General features: G+C 43.1%; 1 protein-coding gene across 3 annotated transcripts in view; it reads left to right on the forward strand.

Moving 5' to 3' along the window:
• Positions 1–11,957, forward strand: part of Ercc6 (ERCC excision repair 6, chromatin remodeling factor) — a 77,135-nt gene extending 65,178 nt beyond the window's left edge. For all 3 annotated transcript variants that reach the window (XM_021655035.2, XM_060390881.1, XM_021655036.2), the window contains 5 exons: positions 68–213; positions 294–968; positions 6,238–6,442; positions 6,951–7,023; positions 7,890–11,957. In XM_021655035.2, the coding sequence (XP_021510710.1) occupies positions 68–213; positions 294–968; positions 6,238–6,442; positions 6,951–7,023; positions 7,890–8,303 (1,513 nt within the window). In that variant the 3' untranslated portion in view covers positions 8,304–11,957. The remainder of the gene's footprint in view (positions 1–67; positions 214–293; positions 969–6,237; positions 6,443–6,950; positions 7,024–7,889) is intronic.
• Positions 11,958–13,182: the final 1,225 nt, after the last annotated feature.

A 13,182-nucleotide genomic window follows, 5' to 3' on the forward strand; every position in this document is an offset into this window, starting at 1 on the left:
TTTTATAACTGGAATTTTAAGGTACAGCTAAACATTGTTTCATGCCAGTATAATTTTATTTTTTTAGACAAATCTTCAAGCAATTTTTGACCAACAGAGTGCTAAAAGACCCAAAACAGAGGCGCTTTTTCAAATCCAATGACCTTTATGAGCTGTTCACTCTGAGTAGTCCTGAGCCATCCCAGAGCACTGAAACAAGTGCTATTTTTGCAGGTATTACATTAAGTCATTTAATTTAAACAGTTGCATAAGACTTCTGCAGTGTAGCATTGGCCATGTTTTCCCTGTTGCAGGAACTGGCTCCAATATTCAGACACCCAAATGCCATTTAAAAAAAAAGACTCCACCATCCGTAGGAACAGATCTCAAGAAATTCCCTTTTTCTGACACATCTGCAAATGGCGTCACCCTGACTGAAGAAAAATGTAAGGCACTGGGGGCTGCAGGAAGTGAACCTTCTGGAGAAAGTGGCCCTTTGAAAGGCGACCATCATATGAGTGCTAACAGAACCAGCAGTGCTGTGCTGGGAGAAGAGACGGATGCAGGGTCCAGGCTGGAGGAACGCTCGCTGACGAGTGCAGATGGGAAGTGTTCGGACTCTCCAGCCGCCGTCGAGCACACTTCTGGGCCATCTGGTGAGGCGAGCACTGGTGGGGAGCAGGGCTCTCCTTGCAAAGGGGGGTGCCGCCAGGCTCAGACAGAGCCCGTCTGCGTGAGTCAGCAGGCGGAAGGGCGTTTCTTTAAGCACAAATCAAAAAGGAAGCATGAGGTAGCAGAGGGAGAGACTTCACGTCCCCAGCAAAAGGCCAGGACCTCCAAGCACTGCAGAGATGCCAAGTTTGAGGGGACTCGAGTCCCGCACCTGGTGAAGAAGAGGAGGTACCACCAGCAAAGCACTGAGCAGGAGAGCGAGGCCAAGGAACGGAGCAGTGACGATTATGTTTTGGAAAAGCTTTTCAAAAAATCAGGTAATGATTTTGATAAATATCTCACCTAGGTGCTAGGAATGGCGAATGTGAGAGCCATTACCAACATGGTGATCTTTCCCTATGGAGCTGACGTTTTGAAGATTGTATTTCCCTTTCTGAAGACCAGAAATAATTTGAAACTTTAGGAAACAATAATACTTAACATATGACCATTTAGAGTAGGTCAGATACCACAAATAGACATGAACTGCTTGAATGTTAATAGGCAGTTTCCTTACATGCTGTATTTATATGCTTTTCTAACTATAGTAGTTAGAGAAACAGATCATGGGAGAGAGGCAGGACTGGGTAGGGGCAGGCAGAAAGAGAAGCTCATGGCCAAGGTGAAAGAGAAAGCATTAGTGCTGGGGAACTTGGAAGTCAGCATGCCCTGCCCGGCTGTGGTAGCTCCCGAGTGTCATCCTTGCCATTTGCTGCATTATGTTTACAGTGTAATGACCGTAGATACCAAAGATCCCTGAGTCAGGGTACTCCGAGAAGGCAGGTTTATGTGTTACTTCAGAAAAGTCTTTCAAAGAAATTAGCGTGAAAAGCACGTGAACTTTGCGGTAGCCTTTATCACTATTAGCATTTTTCAGCATGTACTTTATCATTCATATACATATGTAAACATGCCTACAACTATACATGCATGCATGTTATGTGCACAAACAAATCTGCACACATTCTTTTATCTCTCTGCATCTCTGCATAAGAACTGCAATTCTGGTAAGGATGGAACAACATTTACCCTCCTAAGGTGCAACAGATGAAACATGACAGTATATGAAGCACTCGTGCCAAGAGGGCACCAAAGGGCGGTGAGCTCTAAGATGGGAGACAGATGAATTCAGCCTGCTGCTTGCTGCCTTGAAAACCGTGAGTCCAGATGGAGCCCTGGACAGACAGCATCCAGGGAGACCTAGGTGCTGGAGTTTATGCAAGAGAGTGTGCTAGGTGAGAGCCCTATGGAGAAGGATTACTGCTCAGCTGCAGAGGGGCTCCTGTGGAGCCTGGCTGGATGCTGAGCAGCACAACAAGGAAACCTTTTGAAGCTGCAGAAAGGACCACTCAAAAGGATTAAAGGAGACATTCCTATGCACACCCATAGCAGGGGCCGCTGCCTGTGCCTGCCAGGCCGCCTGGTGTATTGCAGAAGAAGGTATAGGATTGCCTCAGTTAGCGTCACCTCAACCCCTACAGGCCTGTATGGAGAGTGAACACAAGACGAGATAAAATTTATGATGCTTTGCATCAAATATAAATATTATTGGGCATTGAAAAAAGCTGGAAAATGTGATTCACAACGAGGGAATAAACAGGAACTGACACACAGGTGGTGGAATTAGCACAGAGATTAAATAATTATGACTATATTTAAAAAGAGGCGCACACACATTCAAAGTGAACTTATATGAAAATGTAACACAGAGCAGGAAAAGCTATGCAAGGAAGAACACAGTAAATTCGCAGAAGCAAAAAGACTGGGATATCAACAGCCTATTATAATGCTAACTGAGACCCTGATTAAAAAGAAAGAGGAGGAGAATATAGCAGTCTGAAGAAATAACTGGTAAAGAATATTCCAACTTAGATGAAAGCTATATATCCACACAGTCAAGAAACTTAATAATACTCAAGCCAGGAAATGAAAGAAAACATACCAAAGCAATAATGATGAACTGGCCAAAGCAGGTGGCAATGAGAAACAGTGGTATGTGAAGTGGCGTAGGTGGGGAAGGGTCTAGAAGAAACAAAGGTAGTGAAGCTTGAAAAGAAAGATGGTAATAAGTCACCGCACGCAGTAGAGCGAGGGACAGAATCACACCATCTTGTGCCCATGGGCCACAAAGAGGGCTTTGCAAGTCATGATATCATTGCCTTGACTGGTAGCTCCATGGCGTGTCCATGTCAGAACTTGTCATATTGGACATTTTAAGTAGGTGTGCCTCATGGCACATCATGAACTTGAATAAACCCCATGAAGCAAAATAGAGAAAGCTAATGCTGCTCAGTCTTAACTTGGATCAACATCGTAGAGCCCTTCCCATGCATTAGACTCCCTTCTTGCGGAGTAAGAGAATTCTCGACTATCATTCTCAGCATGACTTTCGACCTATTTGTATTCATACTATGCATGGAATTAGAATGTATAACCTGTACAACCACAACAAAACACCATACTAACAAAAGTTTAATATTTATTTATATAGCTTTTTGTCTCCAATCTGAAGTTTTCAATCAAAAGTTTTTTAGTTTTTTTTCTCACTTTCATAGTAGAGTTAATTAATTTATTTTTGACTGTTTCAGTGTTTTCCTTGTGCTTCTTCATGTTGTTGTATTTTATTTTTGAATCTGTAACATGATGCATTTACAAAAGTCAAGACTTACCAGCTATCCCATCCCTCCTTTGTTTATCCACGAACTTCTGGCTTCTCCTTCCTGTGTTTCTTTTTGTCAGAGTAGGCCCGTACATGACCTCATCTTTTCTAACCCTGTGTGTGCCACTTCTCTCAAAAGCCACTGTGTATCCTGATAGCCCCTCCATATTAGTTCATAGAGATCCTTCTCCCTCCCTGTAGCTGTTACATGGACACACCATAGTCTCTTCATGTTGAGCACTTAGACTGCTAAGCTTTTTTCAGTCAAGTTGTTGTGATGAATGATCTTGTGTCAATGTATTGTCCTGCTATTAGACATATAGCTTCTTAAAAATTCTTAGAAATTAGGTCACTATATCAGAAGATAGACACAGGACGTTTTTAGTTTTTGAACTAATGCTACCTTGCCACACCCCGAAAAAGATAGTTATATTAGCATTTGTCCTCAGTGGTCTGTCTTAGTCATGCTAGGACTGTGCGTTTCATCTTTTTTTTTTTTCTCCTTCTTTTCTTTTTTTGCTAGCATAAATATGAGAAGCCAGGTGCTGTGGCATCTGTTACTAATAGCAGCCCTTGGTAGGCAAAGACTACTAGACTCTGTGAGTTCCGGGCCATCCAGAGCTGCATAGAACTGTCAGAAAGAGATAGGTAGCTGGGCAGACAGACAAAGTCTGTGTCTGAGGAGCGGAGGCGTCAAGTACAGCTCCAGTCTTGCAGCCACAGCAGCCTGAGAGATTCCCTTAATCTTTAGGGCTCTCGGCACAGGGTACCCTGAGATTGGTGGCTTCAGTGCACAACAGTTTGAGTACCAGTCAGTATAAAGGAAAGAGTGGGGATTTAATAAAGATATATTAATCTAGGTTTAAGCAGGTGGGTTATGAGAGAGGGATTTGCTCAGAAGAAAGCAAAGCCCTGGGATGCACGGATGTGGGCTTCAAGTAGTTGAAGTCAGATGTCTCATCTTAAATAATAGTTCTATGTAGGATTTGGACAGGGTTTGAATTTACTATCTTCAGAGAGCTCTTAAGAAACCTGAATGAAACCACCCATGTGGCTCCTGAGGGCAGCTATCAGGATTACAGTTGCTAGACAGGAAGGTTAAGATGTCTTTGCTTGAAACAAAGGTAACAATTCTGTTTGAGAGTCTCAGGGATCTCTAGGAAGAGGAGGGAGACCCCACCCAACAGGTCTTACACGTCATGTCTCAAGCAGGGGGAAGGGGTTATTTGTCGTATTTGCTGTTCTTTCTGTCCTGACTCTCTTTGCCACCTCAGTTTAGTTTAACTTGCATATGTTTTCTTAGTGAGACTGAATTAATGCATCCATCCTTATTTTTTTTGTTGTTGTTCTTATTTGAATTGTTTTATGTTCATTGTTATTGTATATGGAGTTTCCCCACCATTGCATTCATTAACTGCTACTTATTTGGAAGGGTGTAGGAGTTTTATTTTATTCTATTTTATTCTTTCCTGGATGGTTTTACTGCTTTGTTTTCATCATTGAGTCTCTAGAGTAAAAACTTCAAAAGAGAGAGGCAGTGGAATTGTATTGATCAGTGGCAGAATTTGTCTCGTATACATGAAGTCCTGGGTCCCAGTTCTAGCCCAAAAAAGAAATAAAGGGAAGTTAGGAAGGAAAGGAGAGAGGGAGGAAAATGAAGAAAAGAAAAGAAGAAAAATTTTGAATCTGGGGTAAGGCAAATGTTTTATGAAGGAAATTCCCAGTTTGGGGAAAGGCTTCACAGGTACGGCTGATGAAGAGACACTGTAGAAAACACCTGTGGTGGTAAAAGAGCATCATGAAGCTTACTAGGTAATTGATTTCTTAACATTGTCCAGCCTTGAGTTCCCAGGACTCTTCCCTGAGTCATCTGTGATCCTTTTTTGCTGTTGGTTTCTGTTTTTAATGTTGTTCCTAGTATTTTCTCACTAATGTTCATAATGATACGTACTGGTTTATCATTTTCTTTATTGTCAGTAACTTTGTTTTTTCTATATACAGTACTTGTCTGTTTTCCTAGAAAAATACTTATTTTGTATGGTTTTCATGTTGGCACACAGGTATACAAAATAGTCCTACAATGATTTTTTAAGATTTCTTCACCTTGAGTTGTCAATTTTGCTACTCTTTTCTAGCAATCCAGGGTTCTCATTTATTACAGTGATTCATGGTTGATTTATTCTCTGCTTCATTATTTTGTTCTATAATTTTCTTCCAGTGCTTTTTGTTTTAATTATATTTTAGTGGGATTTTGGGGACATAATCATTTCCTTGTATTTATGTCTAGCTATAAGTTTATTTCATTTTTATCCTTACTCTATTAATTTTAATCTTACTGTTTGTTGTTAGAGTATAACTGTGTATCCCATGCTGGCCCTACAGTTCTGATCCTTCTGCTGTCGCTGCTCAAGTGCTGGGACTGTAGGCATGCACCAGCTTGTGTGGCTATTTCATTTTCACGGGTGCAGACGCTCAGGGCTCAGGGAAATGCACTTTCCACTGATTATTCTAGTAAGTGTATTCTGGTGGTTCTGATAAGTAGCAGTCTTGTGCGTGTTGGTTTGTTTAAATTTTGTATTTCTGCTTTATGTTTTCCCTCCGAAGAGTTTATTAACATTTTCATTTTCTCACAGTATGGATAGGAAGAGATTAATGTTAAAATACGATTAAAGCATTTTGCTTCAGGTATTTTTAAACGAGGATAATTCATAACTGTCCCTTGTGGCATAGTGGCAGGTATGAACAGAAAGCATTTGTGAAGTCCTTGAGTCAAAACTGCCACCCAGAAAACAGCAGCTATGAGTGTTGTGGATTTTTTTCTCCTGTGACACTAGTATTGCAGTGTGTAGACTGCATTGTCACTGTCGTTCTTTCCTCACTCTGGCTAGCGGGAGTGCACAGTGTCATGAAGCATGACGCCATCATAGATGGGACCAGTCCGGATCATGTGCTGGTGGAGGCGGAAGCCAGCCGCGTGGCGCAGGATGCCTTGAAAGCGCTGAGGCTCTCTCGTCAGCAATGCCGGGGGGCAGCATCTGGCATTCCCACCTGGACCGGCCTCAGGGGTGTTTCTGGTGCACCCGCAGGAATAAAGTAAGAGACCACTCTAAAGCGACCCCAGTGGTTGAGACTAGCTACACAGCCAAGGCAGAGGCTTGTTCTCTGGGACAAGACGTTCCTTTAGGGAGCCATCGTGTGGGTCAGGCGTGATGACTTGGGAAAGTACTGTTGTCTCTCTTCCCTTTCATTTCCTGCTTTTTAGAGATCACTTCTCGGGAAGAAATGCTCAGTTTGCTTGTGAGATGATGTTTAAAATCCTGAGAAATACAAATAATGACTAAATGTTAGGCAGCCAGTTTATAGCCATTAGTATATCATTATGCACTTATTATCCAGGGCGCTTTCTCATGTCCAGTGTTGAGTGAGGACTCTGAGTGGAGCTCACTCTGAGAGGAAGAGCAGGGTGTAACAGCCAAAGCAGGTCGAGCAGGACTGTGGAGCAGGAGCAGTTTCTCCAGGACAGGTGTAGTTGTTGAGAATACTCTGGCCTCTGTGTTGCAGCATCTGACATCCTGTCTCCCTGATTCTCTTCCTAACCTAGGAACAGGTTTGGTCAGAAAAGGAACTCCAACCTCACTGTGCAGCGTCCTTCATCGTTAACAGAAAAGAATCAGGTAACGCGGTAGCCTGGCTGCCTTTCACGTTTATTCGCTTGGATGGTCAGGAGAAGGTCATTTAGACGTGAAGATGAAAACGGTTGTAACTCACACAGTGACACCTGATACTTGTAGGCTCCGAGTTGCCAAAATCTCTAGCAGATTTTCTGTTCAGTGCTTAGAAAGTTAATATGCACAGCCACCTACCTGGAGGAGATGTGCCGGCTGTAGAGAGACCACTGTCTAACCCAGATGGCCAGAGAGCCTTCTAGAATGTTGAGCGAGGCACCTACGCTTTGTCACACTGTAGCAGTGGTAAAACGGGGCGACACCACGGTCTTTCTGTTAAGGGTGTGTTAATGCTCGAACTGGACAACTCCCAGGTTTAGGCTCTAGTTTTAGATCCATGTGAACTCCTTACAGGACAGAGACCCTTTCCACGCTCCTGGTTCTGTGCTCTTAGCAGCAGGAGTTTGAGGCACTTTCCAGGTTGGAGCTGTTCTAAAGCACATGAGACGCAGGGTGGGAAAGGAAGAAGGCTGGAATGGGGAGAAAGTCCCACAGTGTGGGTCAGCTCAGAGTGCTCGCAGGAGAAAGCAGGACAAGCCCATGCCCGCAGGGCAGGCTCTCCCTCAGCTCCCAGGCTCTCACACTCTGGCATCCAGGAGATGGCTTCAGTTCTCTTCCTTCCTGCTTGCTTCTTTAGGAAATGCCCTTTGCAAATATCCACATCTCTTTTACCTTGACATTAAACAGAGTCTCAGTCTTTCTCCCACATCTCACCTGATGGTATTTGGATTATTTTGTGGGTCCTCACAGCCTCGGTGGAAATAGCGGAGTGATCTAGAAGTCCGGTCTGTTAACGCGTGCTCTTCTTTCTCTAGAACGAGAAAAAGGAGGGGAAAGTTCAGGCCCCTGAGCACTTCAGTGGCAAAGAAGATGGAGTGTCTTTGTCTGGAGCCCCCAGTTCCTCCTCACTCTTGGCCAGAATGCGAGCAAGAAACCACCTGATTCTGCCAGAGCGCTTGGAGAGTGACAGCGGGCACCTTGCTGAGGCTGCCGCCCTGCCCCGCTCCAGCACAGAACACGATGACCTTCTGGTGGACATGAGGAACTTCATTGCTTTCCAGGCCCAGGTGGATGGCCAGGCCAGCACTCAGGAGATCCTACAGGAGTTTGAATCCAAGCTATCCGTGGCACAGTCCTGTGTCTTCCGAGAACTATTGAGAAATCTGTGCAATTTCCACAGGACTCCTGGTGGTGAAGGGATTTGGAAACTGAAGCCAGAATACTGCTGAATAGCAGTACTCCCTAGACTTTTTCAAATGGAAATCTTGGCTCACCAATCCTGTGATTAGTGATCGTGTGTGTGTGTGTGTGTGTGTGTGTGTGTGCACGTGTGTGCGTGCACGCGCATGCCTAAGGTCATGGCTCCATTTAGTGTTTACTGTGTTGTCTACCTCAAGACTAAAACTTGAAGAAGAAAATACTTGGAGGTTTTAGTTTTGTTTCGTCTTGTTTGTTTTCTTTTGGTGGCACTGTGGATTATACTATAAAACTAGGGACCTAACATTTATTTAATGAAGCAAATATATTTCTTTTTTTTTTTCTTTTTTAGGTTTTTTTTTTGAGACAGGGTTTCTGTGTGTAGCCATGCCTGTCATGGACTCACTTTATAGACCAGGCTGGTCTCGAACTCACAGAGATCCTCCTTTTTCTGCCTCTCCTCAAGTGTAAAGGTGTGCACTATAACGCCCAGCTTGCAAATATATTTCTTAACTGAAAAGATGCTGTCAGGGAGCATATTCTATTTAAGAATAGATACGGTTCTTCTCACTGGTGCTGGGAACAAGCCTTTTGTTTATCCCCCCCCCCATCCCATAAGTCACTTCATCAGTACCTGATAACCTCAGTGTCTTAATGCAGAGATGTAAGTGTTTCTGGCCTCATACAGAAAGACTTACTAGCCATCAAATCATTAATTATCTGTCAATAACTATCTACAGTACTTTCAAATCAGTGGGTTAGGGTTTTGTTTATTTTAAATGGTGCTGGAGGATAGACTCTGGTGCCTTGCTCATGCCAAGCCTGTGCTCTACCACCAAGTTCATACATGTGCACCTAGAGGGAAGAGTGTTTACTGCTCTGTGTCATCATTCTCTAAAGACCATAAAAGAGGTTTGTTTAAATAGGCCAAGACGTTCTAAAGTTTAGTCCTTGGCTCAGAAGGAAGTCACAACACCTGTCTCCTTCTGGGAGGTTCTTGGCTTATTTTTTTCTTCTAGCCTGGAAGGAGATGCTGCTGCCCTCTCAGGCTGCTGTGCTGAGCTGACTCGTTAGCGTGTGCATCGGTGCGTTATGCCTGTAATGTCTGAGGTCCGAGTTGTGTTGGGCTAGAGAAGGTGTAGACATCTCTCAAGCGTCGAAGGTTGCCCACTGTGCCATGTGGTGAGGGGTCCATGTTCCACCTCTGCCGCTGACCTGCCCAGCCTGGGGAGGTTGAGCCTCAGGTCTGGAAACATGATCATCCAGCAACTGGGAGAAACCTAGGGACCAGTGCTCTAAGTTAGAAGTATATATAGGACCTCTACACGCTGAGCTGCAGTCTGACTTTTCGAACATTAAATGCTCTGTGCAGTGTAAATAGATCTAATGTATTAAACATGTTATATAATTACAAATAAAAGATTTTTTTAAATACCAGCTTTTTACTAGATTGTCCCTGTTAAAAGCTTTCAAGCACTCTCTGCCTTTCCACCCCAACCCGGTTGTGCTACTGTTCCAGACCCTGTGCGGTTGCCCAGGCATTCACATGGCTGCCGGTGTGGGCTGCTCCTTCCAGCCTTGAGTTTTACCTGGACTCATGACTGCTCAGCTGAAAATTGCTTCTCAGCCTCTCTGGCAGGTAGTTGTGGCCACATGACAGTTCTAGGCAGTAAGATGAAAATTTTCCAGTTTGGGGCTCAGACAAAGAGCCGTGCACTCCCGTGAGAGCGCCTTCTTTTGCTGGCCACGATGTCTGTGAGAGCCTCAGGGGTCTCCTGGTGTTTCAGAGGGTGTGTGTGCAGGTCAGGTACGGCTGTCTTTTTGACCTGTACCTAAGAGTGGAATCAATAAATTTTTGTTTAACATTGTAGTAGAGACTGTTTTAATACATATTTATTTGATGCATGTCATAATACAATAAAATTTTCCTGTTACATCTAGCTTTGACATTGTATAGGTCTTTTACTCCTATGATATAGGTCCACTTTCGATGAACCTCTGAACTCTAACCTTTCACAGGCTCGGTTTTCCCAAGCTTTCCCACAGCGGGTAGTTTCCATCTTGGTAGATTGTTTTAAAGTCAATCTTGTGAATGAAATAACCTATTTTAACTTGAATTTACCTGATTGACACCATCTATGTTTGTTGATTACTTGCAAATCTTTGCTGTACCTTGCCTGTTCGTGTCATATTCACCTAGTTTTCTAAACAGAAATGCAAGACAGTTATGGAAGAAGCAAAAAGGAAAAGCCATTATGGAATAGTCCATCCCCCATTCGTTCCAAATGCCAGCTTTCAACTCATGACACTGCATGTGCCGCACAGCTGGCGTCAGACCCCATGTCTGTTTCTTTTCTTCACACTCTGCATGCTGACATTTGGGTTTGCACTGTTTTGCCACCTGTAGGAAAGTATTCTTTTAAATCTCTTCTGTGTCTTATTTTTGTGCATTTTCTGTTCCAAGAAAATGATAGAATTCGCTTATTAAGTTCCACTAAAGTCGTGGTGCTCTTTTGGCTGGGATTGCATTGGTTTGTCCATTAATTGGAGGATAATGGACTTCATAATTAGTATAATTTTCCCATTAGTATTATGATAGGCCTCATTTTATTTAAGTCCTTTATGTGTTTGGTTAACATTTCTCATAAGGGTCTTCACATTTTATATTAGCTTTGTTCTTGCTCTTTTATAGAATTTTAGGTTAAAAAAATCTTCTACTTTCACATAAAAATCTGGACAATTGGAACATTCCTGTATTAATTTTGTGTTGCTTATCAGCAGGAAGCATTTACATTCAAGGCTTCTATATTTAGTTTTTTCATTTTGCCTTCTTATTAATAAGCCACTCGTTAGCCTAATGCAGTCTCATAAATGCTCTTGTTAGTTACCGGTGTGGTTTGAACGTAAAGGGTCCCACCTGTAAACTCATGTCTTTAAACACATGGTTCTTAGCTGGTGACGTTCTTTGGAACATTGTGGAAAAACTGGACATAACGTCCTGCTGGAGGAAGTGGTCTCTGGGGGTGGGTCTTGAGGTTCATAGTCCAGCCCCGCTTCCTGGTCCCTCTCCGTTTCCTTCTGACTGCTCATGCAATATACCACTGCACTTCCTCATGGCTGTCATGGACTTTGTCAGGCAAACATTTTGCCCTTAGGTTCTTTTGTCTGGGCATTTTTGTCAGCAATAAGGAAAATGACTAAATACAATTATATAGAGATAGTTATTTTCTTAACATTTGAAAAACATAGATCATCCCCTTCCCCCTGATTTTTACATTTATAAAGACAACACAACGCTATCATGTCCATATAATTATGGGAATGTTTCTGGGCTTTATATTTTGTTAACGTGGTCCATTCATCTTTACCAATAAGCCATTTTTAATCATGTAAGTTTGTAATTGGTTGTCGGAAATTATAGAACAACTCTTGGATCTTCTTTGTTCTGTATATATTAGATTATCTTGCCACATTTCGATTTTGTGATTACTAAGAACGTGCAGATTTGTTGAAGATTATTTATGATGCTGGGTTCTGTGTGTCTCTGAATAAGTCACTATTACTTATCTTTACTACCTGTTTATAAAGAAATAATTGCAGTGTATCTCCAATTTTGTAATAGAATCATGTACAACTTTGTCCCATCCCTGATTTTGTTCACATAGTAAAAGGCACTTGAAAACTCACGTGTTCTCACTTAGTAAGGCTTGTCTCCTGGTCCTCTCTGTACGTCGGCTTTGCTAACTGATATTAACGCATCTGGCGGCTTTGCTGAACTTACAGTTCGATGATCTGTAAATTGCTCTGTAACACTCAGACCAGCTTGTGTTTTGCCTGTTGTGATGTGTCCACTCCATAATGAGCTGGTGTCTGGTTAGCTGTCTCTTTTTCCTGCCATTGAAGAGAAGCTTTAACACTTATAGTTGCTGCCGCTTTCTAATAGATGGTTAAATTGGGTTAGGGGAATAATCTTCCCAGTTTTAAATCCAGTGCTGGATTTCATTAAATGTTTCTCCAGCTTGTATTGACAGTTTTCTTCTTTAATACCCTCTCCTCTTCCAACATAAAAAAACTTCTCTTAAGTTTCTACCAGTTTGGGTAGATGTACAGACACACTGGCCAAAAAATCAACTGTGACACAAAACTGGAAGAGTAACTCCTTCCGGAGCAAAACCATGTGATGTCTTTGGAAATTGTCCTTAGAACATATAGAAAATAGATATCATGCAAGCAGTGCTACCAGTTCTGGTGATGACAGTGAATGTGACGTGAAGCACGGCCCAGGATGTCTCTACCCTTCCTCAGTGTTAGGACAGCCAGCAGGGTCTGTCTGCACACAGCCTGTTCCACATGAAAACCAATGCCCGAGACTATTCTGTGATCAAAGATGAAGTGGGAGGTTTTCTCAGCTCCAGGCCTGGAAGGGTTACAGATGGACATGAGAAGTGAGGGAGAGAGGGAGCTCATAAAGGGGAATAGTGAGACATAAGTTGAGATCCTCCAAGAACCCCACTGCTACTCTTCTCTCCTGGTCTGGTGTTCCCAGTCATGGCAGCTGGGGGGTGTCTTTAGCCTTAAAGTAGGAAGAGATGAGGCAAGTTTAGGTCAAGGAAACTCTTATCACAGTCTTGGGTAAAACAGTTCTCAGTGACTGACACACCTACATGCCGAGCTGGGAAGGGGACAGACCCTCCCAGTAAGGACAGACCCTTACTATGTGTTCACTCACACAGTAAGTGAACGCATCACACGGGCTGGGGAGCTGTCTCGATGGCGTAGCAGTAAAGAGCGCTTGTTCCGAAGCTGTGAAGACTAGCCTTTGAGTTCCGGCACCCATCCTTGCAAATACATGTAACTCAAGCTCTAGGGGATCCAATGTCCTTTTCTGTCTTCTACTCACACGTGTACATA

This window comes from Meriones unguiculatus, chromosome 9 (genome assembly GCF_030254825.1).
Source record: "Meriones unguiculatus strain TT.TT164.6M chromosome 9, Bangor_MerUng_6.1, whole genome shotgun sequence".
NCBI lineage: Eukaryota > Metazoa > Chordata > Mammalia > Rodentia > Muridae > Meriones > Meriones unguiculatus.